Source organism: Periplaneta americana, chromosome 8 (assembly GCF_040183065.1).
Source record: "Periplaneta americana isolate PAMFEO1 chromosome 8, P.americana_PAMFEO1_priV1, whole genome shotgun sequence".
Lineage (NCBI taxonomy): Eukaryota > Metazoa > Arthropoda > Insecta > Blattodea > Blattidae > Periplaneta > Periplaneta americana.
In genome coordinates, this window is record NC_091124.1 from 176078850 (window position 1) to 176100507 (window position 21658).

The window sequence follows — 21658 nt, forward strand, 5'->3', positions numbered from 1 at the left end:
TTATAAAAACAAGCCTCTTTCAGCGCTCAGAACTCTGGAACCATTTACTGCAGAACATTGAACGAGAGCTCATTTTGAAGCTGACATTTGGTAGGTTATGTTAAGAAGTAATCCTTATTTTTATTGTATACAGAGAGACAGATAATCTGATTTTACTTACTTTTAGGCTGTTTGGCCATTTGTAAAAATGTAAAAAAATATTGAGAAAAAACCTTGCATTATTAAGAGGGATTCGGCATAGTTTGCTTAGTGGTTTCGAGGGTATTAAATAAATTAGTTTCACACGCCTGGACTTGAACGGCGCAATACTGCACGCACTGGCCGAGAGCTGAAGATAAGTGAGCATTGGGCGTCATTTTACTCCTGTGTTTATGTAAACCTGTGATAAAGCTAGCCCAGCTATGCGCTACTAGACGCAACATCACGTGTTTGTCTCCTGGCCTTGCTTATCTGGGTTAGCTCCCGTCTCACAGTGAGTTGGTTAGTTCACGTGCGTACTATTTATTTGCTTTATTTGATATTTTCAATACTTTCTTATCAACATACCATCAGTAAAAAAAAGTGTTTATTTGTTCTTTCAATGCGGAATCTAACCATATACTTTTAAAATATTTTTTCTTGGCCAAAGGCGTCTTAATGAAGAAAAATCTAAATTTCTCCATTTCCATAAAAAGTAAGAAAAACTGTTTACATGTCAATATAAACTTTAATTTCTCAGCATCAAAATAAACCGTGATTTTGATCATTGGGTGAAAGGGTTTCGGAGCTACAACAGTTTAAAGTTGCTAATTTTATGAAAATACGATAAATTTAAATATTTTTAATTTAAACACTATGCAGTTCTGATGCCTCAATCTTTGCACAAAGCATTGTATCACAGTTCTCTACGTACAAAAAAAGTTTCATTGTATTTAGGAATTGCAAGGTCAATTTTCCCTATATTTCGGTCGATTTGAGATGGAATAGCTCATATGATGTATGATATGATCTCACACATCTCTCTGGTCCTGCTGGCCCTTCACATTTCTGTTTAATAAATAGTTAAAAGACATGAAGCGGGTGAATGGGTAAAATTTCTACACATTAATGGAGCTTCAGAATATATAAACTTTAATATAGGGTGTCATTTAAAAAAATAAAGTTTACTGTCACACCCTGTATGCCTGATTAAGTTTTTTCGAACGCTGACATCATATTATGTGGTATATCTCCAGCAACTCTTTCGTATAAAACTTTTTTTTTTTTTTTTTTTTAAATTAAAATTTGTGAAATTACCATATGAATAATATTCCATACTTTTTTAACATTCTGTATATGACCACAGTCTGAACTGATGCTGGAATACAACTTAACTGACACTTGTCTTGATACTTTACTTTTTGCTGACGACCAAGTTATTATTACCAAATCAGAATATTACTTACAAAGAGCAGTTCACAACTTACAGAGAACTGCTTCAAAATTTAACATGGAAATATCAACTGAAAAAACAAAAGTGATGGCATTTTTAGGAATAGATCCAGTGCCATGCAAAATTATTGTAATAAATAATACATTAGTAGAACGTGTGAATTCACGTAACGTGAGTACTTCGTCTGTGTCTTAGGCTCGTACTTGCTGGAAAAGATCCGGGACTCGGCTGGGCAGAAGGGAACCGGAAAGTGGACCGCAGTAGCCGCTCTGGATTATGGAATGCCTGTGACCTTGATTGGGGAGGCTGTGTTTGCACGATGTCTCTCGTCTTTGCTGGATGAGAGGAAGCAAGCAAGCTCTGTTCTTAAAGGGCCTCCTTCGTCCAAGTACACAGGCGACAAGAAACAGTTCCTTGAACACATAAGACAGGTGAATTTCACTTCAGGTTTGACTGTGATCTTAAATTTTTAACATTTGTTGTTTCGCTACTGGTATTATTTTGATTTTAAAGCCTCACCATGATATTGTAACTACAGTTACTTGTTTTCAATCTGTATCATCCATGTATTGTCGGACCATCGGATCTGTGCCCCTTCAGCGCTGTTGTCCTTCTTGGAAAAGTTAACGCCTGTACTCACTCCATTCCACCCGCTTTCCTCCCACCACGTTAAACAGCAGGGCACGAACCTTGCCGAATAGGGATGTTGCCAAACTTCCATCAAACGGTGTCATAAATAACTAGTCCTATATGCTACAATATCATTTCTTTCAATCAAAATACATCTTGTATTTCTACATTTTTTAAACCTAAATCCCATGTCTCGAATCACTTTCTGTAGCGTTTCTCTCCAACCTTGGAAATTATTGCTTCTCTCGCAAGCTTCAGTAATTTCTTCAATGTTGAAACTTCTTTCTGAACGGTATAAAATTCTTGTACCTTTCTTCTTAAAATACATCGGTTCATATCATCTACAAGAATTAAAAGTTCCCTTGGTCTGTTCTTCCCTGGTGATTCTAGCTTTTCATCTCCTGCACAGACTCCCTCTCTCCTGATTTTCTTTATTAGGAGTTCTGACCTGTCTATATAAATTACATAAAAATGTTGTATTATTAGTATTTGTAAAGTACGTAAGTAATTTTAATACGTTATCAAATGAAATAAAATTAGCCCCACCTATGATCGCAGCTGCTCTTTTCGTTGCCTGATTTATAGGAAACAGATATTAACCAGTTTGTTTCTCTTCATCGCAAAATGCTATCATGTACTTGCTTAATAATATTTGTTTCACCACTCCGTGCTACAGTATTCATGTTGAGTTGACAACACTGGACTGCAAGTGCAAATAAACTGTCCTGCAAGAAGGCTCAAGATTGTGAGTAGTGGGGGAGAGAAGGGGAAAGAAATAGAAGAGAGAGAGAGATAGGAATGCAGGGAGAGAAATGAATTATCGAAGCTGAGAAGGAATTAGGGTTCAGTTCACAGATCCGATATTCCGACAATATATATATATATATATATATATATATATATATATATATATATCTCTATCTCTATCTCTCTATCTCTATCTCTATCTCTATCTATCTCTCTAGCTCTATCTCTCTATCTCTATCTCTATCTCTATCTATCTCTCTATCTCTATCTCTCTATCTCTATCTCTCTCTCTCTCTATCTCTATCTCTATCTCTCTCTCTATCTCTATCTCTATCTCTATGTCTCTATCTCTATCTCTCTATCTCTATCTCTATGTCTCTATCTCTATCTCTATCTCTATCTCTATCTATCTCTCTATCTCTATGTCTCTATCTCTATCTCTATGTCTCTATCTCTATCTATCTCTCTATCTCTATCTCTATCTCTATCTCTATGTCTCTATCTCTATCTCTATCTCTATCTCTCTATCTCTCTCTATCTCTCTCTATCTCTATCTATCTCTATCTCTCTATCTCTATCTCTATCTCTATCTATCTCTCTATCTCTATCTCTATCTCTATGTCTCTATCTCTATCTCTATCTCTATCTATCTCTCTATCTCTATCTCTCTCTATCTCTATCTCTATCTCTATGTCTCTATCTGTATCTCTATCTCTCTCTCTATCTCTATCTCTCTATCTCTATCTCTCTCTATCTCTATCTCTATCTCTATCTCTCTATCTCTATGTCTCTATCTCTATCTCTATCTCTATCTATCTCTCTATCTCTATCTCTCTATCTCTATCTCTATCTCTATCTCTCTATCTCTCTGTCTCTATCTCTATCTCTATCTCTATGTCTCTATCTCTATCTCTATCTCTATCTCTATCTCTCTCAAGTGGGTGATATTTGTGACCTTTTTTTGTTATTTTCTGTTATATACTTTCTAAACACGAACTGTGAAATATATGAAATTGGTAATATTTGTGAAATGAAAGTACAGTGATTAGTCTGACTTACACAATACGTAAATGTCAAGGTTTTAGTATTTTCCAAGCATAGATTGGTTAGATTGTCAGTAAATACTGTATATACACGAATACTCCATGCCATCAAATAATCCGAGCACCCTAATTTTAGGAGAGAAAATTAAAAAAATGTTTGAGGCAAAGCGGTACCAACCTTATTTCAAATAATGCATGCACCCCAGTTTTTCTTTGCTAAATTTCGGAAAAAATATGCGCGGAATATTCGCGTATAAATGGTATATAGATGAATTTAAATACTTATAGTCACAATCATGCCATGGTATGAAAGAAAAATTTCACAACCTCGAGCGGGATTCGAACCTGCGACTTCCTGTACTCCGATCAGGCGCTCTACCAACTGAGCTATCGAGTTCGTCTCACGCTAAAGGCTCAAATTGGCGACTCTGTTATAGAGTACTGTCCCTAGCATCTGATCTAGTCAGCACTGCTTATGGGTGGGAAGAAACATTACAAATGTAATCTTCATCTTTACGATGTTGGATGACGTATTACATTTGTAATGTTTCTTCCCACCCATAAGCAGTGCTGACTAGATCAGACGCTAGGGACAGTACTCTATAACAGAGTCGCCAATATGAAAGGATGATTTTGAGCCTTTAGCGTGAGACGAACTCGATAGCTCAGTTGGTAGAGCGCCTGACCGGAGTACAGGAAGTCGCAGGTTCGAATCCCTCTCGAGGTTGTGAAATTTTTCTTTCATACCATGGCATGATTGTGACTATAAGTATTTAAATTCATTAATATGTCACATCAACAGACATATATACGTCATCCAACATTGTAAAGATGAAGATTACATTGGTATATAGACCTATTTGTTCCTATGAACCACAATACTTCAAGCCACATAACTACCAAAGTCTCTATAATTTTTCTGTTACATATAACAGCACTTCCAAAACACAATTGTTACTCCTTACATTAAATGAAAGAGCTCTTACTGAATTTTCACTGCCTTCTCTAAAAAATTCTCTTTGAAAGTGGTTGTAGGATTAGTATTTTTTACATTCTCATGACATCTGTAGTATTTTTGAAATAGTTTAAGTGGTTTTTTGTTTGAAACACTTTCCCAGAAAGTTCTTTATTTCATTTTTTCTGTCATTTCGTACTATAGCCATTGTTCAGCACAGCGAAAGTCTCATGCTCTGTCATCAGACTTTTTACTAGTTCTGATTCTGTTACATCCACTTTTGGGATAAGAATGTGCGCATTGGGATATTGACATACAGTACTTTAAGAAACACGTTGGTAGAGATGGTTGTCATGCACTGTTCTTTGATAAGAGAAATTTCGAACAAAACAGCTTCCTGTTTATTGCTTGTAAGTTTAGAAGAATTTGTGGGTACACTGTTACCATCTCAGTGCTTGGAATATTTCAAAAGTTTTGATCATAGACAAATACGTTTAGATTACTAGATTTTATTTTACTGGGTTATTTTACGATGCTGTATCAACATCTAGGTTATTTAGCGTCTGAATGAAATGAAGGTGATAATGCCGGTGAAATGAGTCCGGGATCCAACACCGAAAGTTACCCAGCATTTGAGAGAAAACCCCGGAAAAAACCTCAACCAGGTAACTTGCCCCGACCGGGATTCGAACCCGGGCCACTTGGTTTCACGGCCAGATGTGCTGACTTACTCCACAGGTGTGGACTAGATTGCGAAAGAATGTAATAATATAGGTTCGTTCCAACAACAGTCAGGAACCGTCCGTAACCATCGTGAGCATGCGCAGTACAGAAAAAGCGTTCCAACACAATCCGAACCAGTCCTGAACCAGAAACATGTACTGCAGTCGGGCGTTCCAACAAGCTTTTGACACGGGTTCGGAACGGTCAGAAATAGTCCACGGATTGAGGCATGTACGGAAGAGTACGCAAGACGCGCATGCGCATAAGCTCACCAACACCTCCTGGATACTGAAGAAAGACATGATCGACTGTTCATATCAGTGAGGTTAAAGGTGAAAAGTGACAGTACAGACGAATAATAAAACTAGAGATTTAATTTAAATTTTCGCCAAAAAGAAAGGGAATGGAAATTATTTGGGTATTGAAATAGTTAATTACAATTTCAACATGCAGCTTTGATTAAAAATATAATAAATAACGTACATACATTAATAATTAAAAAAAAAAATAACTATTTGTAGATGAGAGTCCCCCAGTACACGACATTGAATTAGCGGAATTCTTGCCTTCCATATTTTTTGTCATCTTTTAATAGAAAATGATCGAAATTCTATTTTCTGCAATTAGAATTAGCTGCGAAACGATAATAATTAAGCATCCCATTCTTAGCAAAGATGATCACAGTTATAGCATCTCTGGATTTAGTACATAACGATCCGCGAAAGCGTTCCAACAGCGTCCAGTCCAGTTTCAATCCCATAGCAGATGCTCAACTAGCGCATGTGCATAAGATGGTATAGGAACCGTACATGAACTGATCCATGAACCGCTTGTTGGAACGAACCTTGTATATATTAAAAAGTGATTGTGCTGTTTAAGTGCAATTTCATTGTGTATTTCGCTAATTCATTTAAAAGTGTCTGTATCATGCTGACTCATTGTACAATTTTTCTCTGTTTCAACATATTAAGAAATCGCATACTTGGAGCACTGAAACCAAGATATATAATACTAGATGATATTATATAAAAAAATCTCACGTACTCATTAATAGCAAAAAATTATATTCCCATATTTCATAATTTAAAGAAATCACATTACAGTGTGATTAGAAATAGGTTGGGTGAGCAATCAGAAGAATTGAATGCATTGATATTCGGTTACATTGTGCACCATTAGCTTAATAGCTAGAACTTCGGCTTTTTACGCTGAAAAATCGTCAAATTGGAATTTGTGGTGGATAAAAATGGTGCTAGGAGCAAATTTTCTCCGGGAACTTCTCCTTCACATACCTACTAGCATTCCATTATTTCCCTTTTAACCATATGCATTACTCCTAGAAGATGCTTGTGTCGTAGATGAATATCGAAATATAGTGAAACCTCTCCTTACGGACACTCCTCATATATGGACAGATTTTTATGTCCCAACTGAAATAATATAGAAATAATGATAAATTTAACTCTCAGACACAGACACAGACAGCTGTTTCACAGTCCTAAAGCTTGCTTTACCTTCTGACTGCGGACAAAAGTTGGATTTCAAGACGTAATGTGTTACAAAAATGGAAAATTTAGTACAGAAATTCCTTAACATGAAAGAAGACAATAAGGGTCTCGTAGGCTACCACTAGTCCAGCCGGCTACCCCTTGTTAGCTGGAAGCGGGTGGATAAACAAGTCATAAAATTCAACCTGTCTGATGGGTCCAACGTTTCCGCGATCGTGAAACTGTATTCGACACATAATAGGGTTAGTAGGATTATTCTCTTCACTTCAATCAGGTGTTCTGTTTCGAGAGACATGGCACCTGAACATAAAGGTTAATTTGAAAACTGTAAATTACAGTACTGCATAACTGTAGACCTAGAATAAAATTGCATGGCACAGTACTGTATTTTCCTTTTTCGGTCTTACCTACTGTAGTTCAAAATTGCAAAGAATTTACTGTAGTACAGTATACTGTATTTATAATTAAACTTACTTACTTACTGGCTTTTAAGGAACCCGGAGGTTCATTGCCGCCCTCACATAAGCCCGCCATTGGTCCCTATCCTGAGCAAGATTAATCCAGTCTCTATCATCATATCCCACCTCCCTCAAATCCATTTTAATATTATCCTCCCATTTACGTCTTGATCTCCCTAAAGGTCTTTTTCCCTCCGGCCCCCCAACTAACACTTTATATGCATTTCTGGATTTTCCCATACGTGCTACATGCCCTGCCCATCTCAAACTTCTGGATTTAACGTTCCTAATTATGTCAGGTGAAGAATACAATGCGTGCAGTTCTGTGTTGTGTAACTTTCTCCATTCTCCTGTAACTTCATCCCTCTTAGCCCCAAATATTTTCCTAAGCACCTTATTCTCAAACACCCTTAACCTATGTTCCACTCTCAAAGTGAGAGTCCAAGTTTCACAACCATAAAGAACAGCCGGTAATATAACTGTTTTATAAATTCTAACTTTCAGATTTTTTGACAGCAGACTGGATGATAAAAGCTTCTCAACCGAATAATAACAGGCATTTCCCATATTTATTCTGTGTTTAATTTCCTCCCAAGTATCATTTATAATTAAACTACAATAATATATTTCTTTTAAAGCATGAAGGGATACATGATGCATATTATAGATTTACTGTTAGATTGGGGAGCCTCCCTCCTAATAAAGGACACCTCCCAGATGCAGACAGATTGTGACGTCCCTTTGATGTCTGTAAATGAGAGGTTTCACTGTACCCATTAAGATGAGGGGAAAAAAATATTCAGTTACATTCAATGTAATGTTAAAACAGTAATTTAATATTGAGAAGTAATTACAATGAAATGGGAAAAGTGCTTTCATTAAATTTATATGCACACAAACACATGCCTCTTTGAATAATTTGAGGGAAAAATTGTTCCGGGGCCGGGCTTCGAACGCAGGACCTTTTGGTTAAATGTACCATCGCTACCCAGGAACTCTGCCAGACACTGATCCAATTTTCCCTCTATATCCACAGACCTCAAATTGTGGATTTCTGTTAACGAACAGTGACGTGTATTATACAAATTAAACTTTCAGGTATAACTCCCTGTAAAGTTAATTTGAATAATTTTGACAATTTAGGTCACACAGAGTTAGTGTGCACTCAATGTTGGTTGCTTGACGGTTGTCAGCCCACTTTGAGGACTGTGGATATAGAGGAAAAATTGGTTCGGTGTCTGGCAGAGTTCCCGGGTAGCTCAGTTGGTAGAGCGTTGGTACATTTAACCAAAGGTCCCGGGTTCGATGCCCGACCCTGGAACAATTTTTCCCTCAAGATTATTCAAATTAACTTTACAGGGAGTTATACCTGAAAGTTTAATTTGCACATGCCTCTTTTCTTCAAATGAATTTCTTATATCAGTGTTTCCTGCTTGGGTAATCAGTACTGTGGTGTGACTGACCACAACTTGATAAGACAGACACGTACGAGATAAGATAATAGTTAAGTGGTCAGATCTTAAAGCAGATATGCTCCTTTTTTATATACAACGATCACTCAGTAGTGATAATTATTATTGCCTCTGATGATTCATACAATATTCATTTGATGTTGACAGGCACTTTATGCTTCCAAAATCGTGTCTTATGCACAAGGGTTTATGCTGCTCCGAGAGGCTGCAAAGATACATGGCTGGAACCTCAACTATGGTGGCATAGCTCTCATGTGGCGTGGAGGCTGCATCATTCGCAGGTATCTATCAAACACTTCAATTTTTCGCTATTATTAATAACACAATGTTGGGTCTTCACATACATCCATAAATACATATATACCGAAATCTTGAATATATTTATTTTCTGCTGAAAGTAAAATGTATTCTTATCCTGTATTGGCGAGAAATACAGAGTGTTTCTGGGCTGGTGTTACAAACTTTCAGGGATGATGGGGAAGGGCACATGTATCAATTTGAGATAGGAACCCTGGTCCGGAAATGACTGAGTCGAAAGTTATAAGCAAAAATAGTTGTGTGGAAATGGATGGAACAGTCATGGAAAGATGGTATGGGCCGGATGTCTCTTACGTGGGTACTTGTCCCGATACAATCTGTGAGCTTGTCTATTGTTCCCATTGGCTCATCCGTATTCGAAAATCAGGTCTGCTTATTCCGCTCTCGTGTACTCCTCCATTTCACTAGGACTGATCGACTGGACACTGCAACTTGTACACATACACTGCTGTCTACAGACGTGCCGACCATGTCCGTTACACATTACGCTATCTGCATTGCTTTAGTGTAGTTTCCTGTCCCCATCCCTCAGACAGCGCACTGAATGGAATACTGTAAGTAGACAACGTAAACAACGTCAGATGAATACAGTATGTGTAAGATGTACAGATAAATACACATAAATAAGGTGTAGAGAGGAATACAATTATTTAATTTTCACACAAATATTTTTGCTTGTAACTTTCGACTCAGTCATTTCTGGACCAGGGTTCCTTATCTCAAATTGATACATGTGCCCTTCCCCATCATCCGTGAAAGTTTGTAACACTAATCCGGAAACACCCTGTATAAGTGCACAAAATATACATTTCGTTGGTTTATAAAGAAAAGAATACTAGTGTAATCTCCTTCTTCTGTTAAAAATATAACTACTGCTAAAATAACCTCAAAGAACAATTATTAATGATTTCTACCAACCTATCAGAGAAATTCTTTGATCTAGAATGGGTGATCTTGTTTATCACAAGCACCAGATTTGGCACTTAAAGTGAAATCCACAGATTCTATCCAGTATTTTCATGTTTAAAACTGGACATTTTTATATAAAAGTTTGTTAAAGGGGAATAATTTTATAAAGTGGCAGGTAATGTTGTACAATTGTAGATGAGTTCCATGGAAAGGTAACAAAATTTGCTGAAACACTCAGGTTTATTATTTCGACCCATTACGTTCCCCATTACACCAGCTGAGTAGACAACCAGAAGTGATTATTGCTGGTTTAATCCCCTTCAAATTTTCAAGAGTTGTAGAGCAGCGCCTTAGGTATTTATATCAGATTCCATCCAATTTCACACATTGAAACAGGTTATACTGGTGACAGGCCTGATCGCGATTACCGAAAATGTGGTGACGCACTAGGTCACTCTTGGTCCCGTCTGGTCAACAGCTGAATTACCATAGAGGAAACAATTTTCTCTATGTACATACGTCTATGCTGATTAATATTTGTTACTTATAATGAAACTAACATCTGTCCATTCTTATTATTATTATCATTAATTTTTCTAAATAGATTTACAAAACCTCTAATGGCAATTACATTAATATTCTCATTATAGAAATAGAAATATATATATTCTCCCTGTAACATAGTCCTAGTAAGCTTATATTAAATTAATTTTCATCATTTTACTAGCTATCTCAAATATTAAATTAATTATAATTCATTGAATTAAATTAGCTCATAAATTAAGTTACTACTTTACCTTATAGATTTATCTAAATTTAAATAAATGTGTAGTGAAGAATATTACTGGAGAACCTTTCAAGTGTAGTGTAAATATTTGTAATTTAAATGTATGTATTGTATTGATTAAGGCTGGTTGAGTGGAAGAGAAGGCCTTATGGCCTTAACTCTGCCAGCGAAAATAAAACATTATTATTATTATTATTATTATTATTATTATTATTATTATTATTATTATTATTATTGTTATTATGTTTGTTTCTCTCCTGGATAACACCTAAAGTTCATACTTTCTTTTGATGTTTGTTCATTGTTTTTTACCCCCCCCCCCTTTTTTCTCTTGCAGCTTGATATGAGAATTTATTTGTTAAAATTGTTATATGCTTTACAATGTAAACTGATTCAGTTTATATCATTATTATTTATATTATTTTGAAAAGAGATTTTATAACTTATAACATTTATATAATGCCAAAAATTTATATTATTTTTGTAATAAAGCATATTTTTAAAATCAACCCTAACCTCAATGATAGCATCGTAATGGAGACTGAAATTGAAAATCTGAAAAAAAAAAAAAAAAAAACAGTTCCAGTTTGTAATCCATTATTTATTGAAATGAAAAATCTTTCAGCAGCCTTCTATTGCTCTCTCTATATATGAAATATGAATAATTCGTCTGTCATTTGTTAATATATTTCCTTTTACTTTTCTCACATCTGCATTAAATTTCTGCACTACGTCTAATAGTAGCCAAATTCATTTTCTAGCCATTCATTTTCGTTTCTATTTCATATGATGCAATGGAAGGGGTGACAAAATTCCACAGCAGAAGCTATCACGACTTCCTAAATAATATAAATCAAGGTGATTCGAAACTAACGATTACTAAAATGTTACTTTCGTCCACTGGGCCGTGCCTCAGCGCGATTATCTTGTTCTGGAAACAGGATTTAGCTCCTGATCGCGATCGGGATGGTGACATACTACAAACCTGATCACGATTAGGTCGATAACTGTGATTAGTGACTGTAGTCTGTCACCAGTATTACGAGGAAGTTCCTTCCTTCTTACATCGTCTACATATACAATAAAACTTATTTTATATGTTTCACTCGTTTATTTTTTCTGAAATCCTAGCAAAATTCCTATACTTACCATGTTAATTTATTTCGGCTATATGTTTTTTTTACACTTATTGATCGTATTTTAAACCCCAGGAGCTACAAAACGTCATTTATATATTCTAATCAATTTTGCTCAAAATTAAGTTTGTTTGTGCAAATGTAATAACATAACGCAAAAATACAGCACGTGTTCACTGTTAAGATGCAGCCCACTTTGAAATTCGAAGCTGTCCATGCTTGCTCCAAAGATCACACAGGAAGAACAAGGTAAAGTCAGTGACGTAAAATGTTCTGGATTGGCGTTTGAAATATATCAGCCACATTTGGCTCAATTTCAAGGGAAAAAATGGAACTCTCTACATCATAATCCACAGTTAATTCCCGATTTACACGAAAATCGTCTATAGCTGCATTTAGATTGGCAACAGGCCATGATTGTTTGGCCAAAGAGCTGCATAGAATTGGAATATATCAGTCCCCTAACTGCCCATTGTGCAACTCAAACCAAGAAATGGATTCGGAACACCTCAAAATCTGTGCTTCAGTGGCTGACCATGATAATATCTTTGAAAAATATTGGAGTGCAAGAGGTCAAATGACTTTATTGTCAAATGCCTGGCATTAGAAAACAACATTTGGCTGTAAGCAGCTAAGACTTTCCATAAATAATTTTACGTTCAAGAATGTATTATAAATTTGAGTACTTTATTATAGTAAATAGAGATTGTTAATTTTTTGGTCCTACAGAATTCTCTGTTATGGTTATTATTTGTTAATGACGGAAAAAAATTCTCTCTGGCTCTGGAGATCGAACCTAGAACCTCCAGTTCTAGGCACTGGGTGCTCTACCACTGAGCTACGCCAAGGCTCAATCCACAGCACCAGATTGAATCTTTCTCCATTTGGTTTTTTTCCCTTTGTGGCCTTACTGTATGTAGAATATTTGCTTAACAGTGCAAACAAACTGTGGAGTCCCGGCCGCAGAAGTCACTCATATGAGTGCGCTCCTTGTATGATGATAGAATTTTATGTCGAACATGGTGTATGGCCACAAAGGGGAAAACCAAAGGAGAAACATTCGATCTGGTGCTGTGGATTGAGCCTCGGCTTAGCTCAGTGGTAGAGCACTAAGTGCATAGAACTGGGAGTTCTGGGTTCGATCCCTGGTGCTGGAATGAATTTTTCTCCATCATTAACAAATGCTATGCTATATTATAGATTCAGTTTTATTGTACCCATATGTTCATTGATGGTACTCATGACTTGTGTTTTTTAAGATGACAGTGATCTGTTAGTAACACTCATCATATTTTTATTTCTTATGTACTGAAAGGAAATAACATTTCAATGGATACCTAGTCATTGTGGTATACCTGGAAACGAGAAAGTCGATAATATTGCAAAACAGGCAACATATTTGCAACCAAGACCTCTTCTATCCAGTGCTTTTGCTTCAGTAAAGTCTCATTTTACAAACCTAAGGATCAACAATTGGCTCTTCTGACAAAGGAAAAATTTTACAGTCTGTACAAAAGAAACCAAATGACCTGGAAATGTACAAAAACTTGCCCAGACATGTTCAAACATTTTTAACAAGAGTCAGAACAGGTCACATTGTCACACAATTGTACCTACACTGATTTCACATTTGAAGGGTATACGGGAAAAACGATCAAGGTCCATCAAAAATCGAAATTGAGTTAATAATGCTATCTTATATTGGGAAAGAAGTACTATCATGTGGTCTAGCTAGTAATAAGAAATCATAGTTCTGGACATTCCACTACGTCAATTTCTATTAAATACACACATAACAAAGTATTAAGTATTAACTTTAAAATTCGTTTTTCTCGAAACTTTCTAAAATGGACCTTGATCGTTATTCCCGTGTACCCTTCATTTCTGATAATCCTACTTGTCTGTGGTGTAATAATCATGATGAAGATCTGGAACACATTCTTCTATACTGTCCATCCATAAACCACAAAAGAAGTAAATTAAAATCATCAGTACCGGTTGCAGAAGACACAGCCCTGCAGTATATATTGACTACACCCCAACTCTGGCTACTAGCCTAGATCATATATGTACTAACAGATAACTCATCGCTATGTTAAAATCAGCAGCACTTTGAAGAGAACAACCGCCAGGATCGCCACCTGTCCGCCGTAAACGAACACGAGTTGGCATTACAGTCGCTAATGCAATTCAAATGGGAATTATGACGTGACTCCTTATGTAACAACTAGATGGCAGCGTAGTAAACCTGACAAAAGTTGTTAACATCAAAGCCTATAACGCTGACCTATCTGGTTACATATATGATCTAGGCTACTAGCAACAGGCATCTATAATGAACACCGATCAAAATACCCCTCATTTCTCGTGAAAAACTGAATAGACTACAGTGGACTGTAGTGGACGTTATGTTGTCAGTAAACAGCTGGATACATTAAGAAGGTTGATTATGTACTGAAGCTACACTTCAATAAGGAATTTGGCTTGTCTGTAGAAAATCCCTAATAGTTGTATATTGTGTTTACAGTGTTTTCCTGGGCAACATAAAGACAGCATTTGAACGTAATCCCAAGCTGTCGAATCTGCTTGTTGATTCCTTCTTCAGTGAAGCCGTGCAACGTTGCCAAGCTTCTTGGCGTGTTGTGGTGGCTGCTGGAGCAACTCTTGGTATTCCTCTACCAACATTCAGCACTGCATTGGCCTTCTATGATGGATATCGCTCTCAACGACTGCCGGCCAATTTGATACAGGTATGTAAATCAGTCACTTTTATTATAATACTAGCCAGCATTTGACAGTTGTGTTTTTTTTTCTACAACACTATATAATTTTAGTTGGTAGCATAAATACACAAAGACATGCTAGAATTCGCTTATACACTACCTTGTTGAGAACAGTACTTTTGTTATGGTTAGTGTGGCATGGACACTTTGAGTCCGGGAGACTTAAATCACTGTTGCATGCAAATTTCTAAGTTTTACTCCAGATCACATATAGATTGCTCATTCCTGTGTTAAAATTGGTTGCACTTTGAAGAGAACAACTGCCAGGATCGCCACCCGTCTGCCATAAACGAACATGAGATGGCAGTACAGCCGCTAATGCACTTCAAATGGGAGTTATGACGTGACTCCTTATGTATCAGCTAGATGGCAGCATAGTAAACCTGACAAAAGTTGTTACCGTCAAAGCCTATAATGCTGAGCAATCTGGGTATATATGATCTAGGGTTTTACCTAGGAGTTCGTATACCTGGATAACCAGGTAAAGTCGTGTTGAGTTTGTTAGCAAAGAGGTTTAAGGCATACAAGATATGTCCGGCCAGCATATCATGCCTAAGATCGCAGGTTCGCATTCCAGCCACTGCAGTCAATTGAGCCTGTGGTAAAGAATCGAACCCGGGCCACCTGGTTTCGCGGCCAGATGCTCTAACCTTTACTCCACAGGTGTGGACTCTAAATTATTTAAATGAAGCTTAACATTACATAAAATTTTAAAATAACAAAATTGATACATGATAGATAATTTTTGTCTCTAATAATAAGGTTGTATATGTACAACTGCCAGATGCAAAGTGTTAAAGAAGAAAGACGAAAGCAGAATAACAACTAATGAGATGAAATTATGAGCTACAAAGTGGGATATACCAAATGGGATCATAAACGTAATGAGGATGTAATGGAAGAATTACAATTTAGAATCTTTAATACATCATATAGATACAACATATCACAACAAATGGAAAAATCATCTGCATCGCATGCGTACAAAGAATCCCAAAAGTCATGTTTCACTGTCATCCAAACAGGAAGAGACTCTAGGTTGTCTAATGAAATGCTGGGTCGAAAATTCAACTGTGAGATCGTAGCAGGCCATAGGGCCTAATGCTTGAAGGAAAGAAGAATTTTGAAAATCTGATATATGGCGTAAAACTAGGAAGATAATTATTTGGTATCTAATAAAGTCCACTAATGGATTATTCATTGTTATGATCACCTTATATTCAAAGCATTCCTCCCTAAAAATAATGTGCCAAAATGTGCCAAAGCTGTAGATTACTTTTCCATCTTACTGATTACTGATGTTGCATCTCGTGTAGTGGATCAATAGTGAATCTATTGTTACTGTTGTTGTTGTTATTATTATTATTATTATTATATTCTTCTTCTTCTGCCTAACAAGTGTTAGGCTACAAGGCCTGTTACAGTCTCACATAAAATTTTCACGCCATCTCTTAGCACAACGACCCACAGATCTTTGGCCATGTGGTACAAGTAGGAGTCTACTACTGTTATTGCAAGTTATCTTGAACTTCCTGAGCGCTGACAGAGGGGCAGAGGGAAGGAAGCGCATAACGTGGGTGGAGCCAACTGAGTTGTTTGCGCATGCTCTGCATCATAATCTCTTGTCAAGAAACATAGAACTATTTCCTTCACTGCGTACCAGTAGTGTTAACATGGAGCAGCAACCACAGGGGAGTAATTATGGTGAAATCACACCACGGCGGAGAAAAAGTAACACTGTTATCCACAGCGGAGAAAGAGAAATTATCGCAAATATAATTAAGCATTGCGAGGAAGAAAAATTAAACAAATGTTTGCTGGAACCTCTTGATAAGGCATATGAAAGAGCGGTTAAATACTCTGGCAAAAGTATTAGTTCCGTGAAGAGAATTAAGAATAATATTGAATTACAACCAAATGAACCTCACACTATGATAGGGATATGGATTGTGTATAATTCTAAATTAATGTAAATTCAAATAATAAGCCTGAAAAATATTGTTATAAGAATATGTACATATCAGCTGTAGGTATAAGTCATGTAGACCTATATAATGTATACAAATAGCTGTAGTAACTCTGCCATTGCTGATTCCCAGCCCGGATGAGAGAGGAGGAGTGTACACACGATTATATTTAAATACTTAATCATTACAGGTTAATTAAAACCTGCTACGAAACCATGTTCTCCTCTCAAAACCAGAGTGTCGTGAGATGATGATGTCTGTATTGATCCAAGTTCTTTTACAGTAGAGAGCTGTAAAGTGAAAGAACCAACGTTTTCTGAAAAGTTACGTTACCCGAGGGAGGGGCATCCTTGCCGTGCCGTTAGTTGATGAGTACATGCCGTACCAAGCAGTTCGAAAGACAGACTTAGGGGATGTAAGGTTCAAGATAACTTGCAATAACAGTATTACTCATTCTTTCCAAATGATGTTTCCAATTAGACTGATATTGAACAATGTAATCTAAAACTGGTTGAGTTTTTAGTTCCTTTAAAATTTCACATCTTCTTTTCAGATCCCATTTAGTATAGCCCACTGTTCTTCACATGAATCACATTTCGCAAGCCGTTATTCTGCTTTTATCTGCTTTCCTCAGTATCATCTTCATTATTATTAATGTAGTAGATATGCTGAAATGATGACAGGAAACGAGAGTACCCAGTACCCAAGAAAATTTGCTGCCAACCTTCTCTTTCCCTCCTTCCCAATAATAATATCTGAGAATTTTCATAATTTTATTTTGGGCTGGATTCGTTTTAAAAAAAAAAAACATTATTCACGTATTTCTAGATGTAATACCTTCTACAAAGAACTCCTATGCAGACCGGTTCCAGATAGTAATGTTCCATTGCCTTAATGATGATATTGTGGAGCACCTGTCCTGAGGAAGCTAAGCAGTAGAGGGTGCATTGGAACCAGTCTGCATTAGGAAGCATGTACAGACTTGTCTTTAGGCTGGCTGATATGCTGACACGTTTTGTTAGGTAGAGATTGGAGTGGGACCTCTCTGTATGTTACTGTTAACATTTGAAAGTAATAGCACAGTCTAATATACACAGCCACGAAGCTCGAGTTTATGAGGGTACTAGAACAATAGATTGTGCAGGTACTATTTTGCATTGTCTGTAATGAGGCGATAGCAGCGATCCTAGTGGTTAGCAACTATCTGTGGATGCATATTTACTACATATTGAGCTTCTTGACTGTATATACTAGACCAGCGTTTCTCAAACCATGGTCCGCGGACCACCTGTGGTCCTCGAGGTCTGCCTTTGTGGTCCTTCAAAAAGGACAGAAGAAAAAATAACCACCCCATACAACACAAACATGCTGCATCCAGGACAATGGTACACAGATTACTCAACATACCCATGAGCCAACAACACTACAAACAAGAAGTAAACACAATCAAATACATAGCACAAGAAAACGGTTACAATCTAAACATAATAGACAACATCATAAGAAAGACAAAACAAAAACTTAACAAACACAAAAACACGCAAAACACAACACAAACACAAGAACACAAGAAATACATCACACTAACATATGAAAACAAAAGCACACATAAGATCGCATCTTCATTCAGAAAGCAGAAATACAACATAGCTTACAGAACAGAAAACACTCTACAAAGACATCTCAACACACAAACAACACAAACAAATAAATACGACCACACAGGTGTATACAAACTCACATGTAATAGTTGCGACAAATTCTACATAGGACAGACTGGCAGATCATTCCAAACACGCTACAAAGAACACATTAAAGCAATAACCAGAGGACACAATACAGCTACATACGCCAATCACATAACCAATGCTAACCACACATACAATAACATAAATGCGGACATGGAAATCCTACACATACAACCCAAAAACCAAAAGCTCAACACACTAGAACAATACGAAATATACAGACACACTAAAACACACCCCGATCAAATTCTCAACACACAGAACAATTTCAGAACACACACACTATTTGACTCCACTTTTCAACACCTTTCAACAATCAAATGCACCCACATAACAGGCAGAGAAGTTCGAGATGACACAGAGATCTAGTAGGCTCGGAGGATGGTGTGATGAAGAACCGAAACAGCTGTAAGCTGCACAAACTTACATAATTAACACGAGTAAGTCCGCTAGTTAATCAATTAATAAAAAATAAAATTCAAATGAATTGCTTATCACACTATAGTTGAAAATCTCTGAGTTTGAAAATGTCACATGTCAATTGCCTTTCACTTTTTCTCCCAGTGTTGACATTTTATTAAATTTCTTACCCTACTCGTCTACCGACTTCCCACTCTACTCTCAGCAACAAAAGAGGGATTTAAAGCACTATGAACGTGGTGTTTCTTGACATCATTTTCCCTGCATATCAGTTGACATGTGGCGAAGTACATTGGCATATCTTTCAGATGTATTCTGAAAACTAATCGAACTAAATCTCTGTCTACAAAGTAATTCTTTGACTGCTCTCAATGTGCATGAGAAAATATAGGGGTTCGAGAGAAAACTTGGTTTGTGGGTCAGTTGTGTAAAGCGGAGGATTTTTCTACCATTTCCAGCTCTAGAATCTTTTTTGGTTGAAAATTATTTCGTTATTGGAAAAGAATTATGCAGTGACATACTATGTTCGCATTTTGAAACTCTGAGGTCACAATTTGAAACTTATTTTCCAAGTGAATATGATGAATTTTCATGGGTTCGTGATCCCTTTCATTGCGATATTGAAACTAATAAACTTTCATTGAGTCAAAAAGAACAGTTAATTGAACTCTCGAATGACACCGGACTTAAAATGAAATGCCAAGCGGAAGGTATGGTTAATTTCTGGACCTCATCACAAGTGAAAAGAGAATATAGTGAACTATACAATGATGCTTTAGAGATTATAATTCAGTGTGTGAGAAAGGGTTTTCATCACTAACTCTAATAAAAACAAAGTACCGAGATCGACTCAATGTATGTGACGATCTCCGACTTAAGCTTACCAGCATACATCCAAATATAGAACAGTAAAATTGTACAAGAATCGGCAGGCTCATCCATGTCATTAATGTGAGTAGTCTACCAACATTTATTTATTTTGTTTAGTTAATAAATTAAAGATCATCCAAATTCTAATAGCCTTGAATTATTAGAAAAACAAAAATGAATTTTCTTCTAATAACATTAACTTAATTAGTTAATAATATAAAATTAATTGAATGAAATTAATTTTAATTAATTAATTCTGTTTTAAAATACAAGTATTCTTCTTCTTCTTCTTCTTCTTCTTCTGGCATTACAGCTCAAAATACAAGTATACTGGTATTAAAATATGCTACAAAAATGATAAATTTTCTTTTGAAGGGAACGGTGTGCGGAACTGTTCTGACTTAAAAAAAGTGGTCCCCACTTCTAAAAAGTTTGAGAAACGCTGTACTACTGGGTGTTCATTTCAAAGTGTCATGGCGTCACTGTTGTGAGTCAGCGATTTGAAGCGAATTTCAGCTTTTATGTCAGAGAAGTTGCCTATTAATCAAGGCGTTCAATCTGAACTTGAGAACGTGTACGGTATAATTTGAATGTCGTGGCAACAGATGGCGGTCTGTAAAGTCTGTGTGCTATCATAACCTCTTTCGAACTGTGTTTTGCATGGGCAAGTCGTACGCAGGGTATTTGTTATCATCGATTGCGTACGGCAACATTCCACAACACAAATGAAATGCTCCGTGCCATGTTGACCGTCGAAGTTAATGTCAACAAATACTGTACGTAAGTAATCGTCTTAACCCTCTCCCCATATCCCGACAGTAAGAAAAAAAAAACTCACTTCAGTACGTGTTTCCAAACAGTTCACATTCTTGCCACTACTGGCATTACCGTACGTATCGGTAAGTAATCTTCAGAATGAACGCCGTACTTGCTAGGCAACTGCTCTCGCATTTAGGTAATACGCCTCTGCGGAAGTGTAGGAAGATTGAATTCTCTAGGCTCATCGGATAGCCACATGACGACATACAGCGAGCCATGACACATTTTGAACTGAACACCCAGTAGATTGTGGTAATAGTAATGTCTTATTTTTAGCATCACACAGAATGTATTGAAGATGTATTTTGCTTACAGGCTCAGAGAGATTACTTCGGTGCACATACATACGAGTTGGTGAATGCACCTGGCAAGTTTATGCACACCAACTGGACAGGACATGGTGGCAACGTGTCTGCCAGCACATACCAAGCTTAAGAACATGACGGTGACTGGGATTGCATATTCTGTGATTGGCCTTGCATTTTATAAAGAGCTGTAATATTGAAAAAATTATATATATAATTATTATTTATATTAAATTTATATTTGTACATAAATATATGACTTTGCTTTGTTCACGCACGCCTTTTTTCTTACCATTCACTTCAGACTTCCTAACCATACTTACTTGCTTACTTAAAAATGGCATTTAGAGAACCTGGAGGTTCATTGCTGCTCTTGCATAAGCCCGCCATCAATTCCTATCCTGAGCAAATTAATCCAGTCTTTACCATCATATCCCACTTTCCTCGAATCCATTTTAATATTATCGTCCCATCTACGAGGTCTCTCAACTAACGATCTATATGCATTTCTGGATTCACCTGTATGTGCTACATGCCCTGCCCAACTCAAATGTCTGGATTTAATATCCCTAATTATGTTAGGTAACGAATACAATGCGTGCAGTTCTGTGTTTAACTTTCTTCATTCTCTTGTAACTTCATCCCTCTT

The 21658-nt window shown here is 36.6% G+C and overlaps 1 protein-coding gene across 1 annotated transcript in view; it reads left to right on the plus strand.

The window, feature by feature from the left end:
• Pgd (phosphogluconate dehydrogenase) overlaps positions 1-21282 on the plus strand; it is a 34334-nt gene extending 13052 nt beyond the window's left edge. Inside the window, exons 6-9 of the mRNA XM_069834096.1 lie at positions 1607-1842; positions 9095-9228; positions 14625-14847; positions 21020-21282. Of these exons, the coding sequence (XP_069690197.1) occupies positions 1607-1842; positions 9095-9228; positions 14625-14847; positions 21020-21139 (713 nt within the window). The 3' untranslated portion in view covers positions 21140-21282. The remainder of the gene's footprint in view (positions 1-1606; positions 1843-9094; positions 9229-14624; positions 14848-21019) is intronic.
• Positions 21283-21658: the final 376 nt, after the last annotated feature.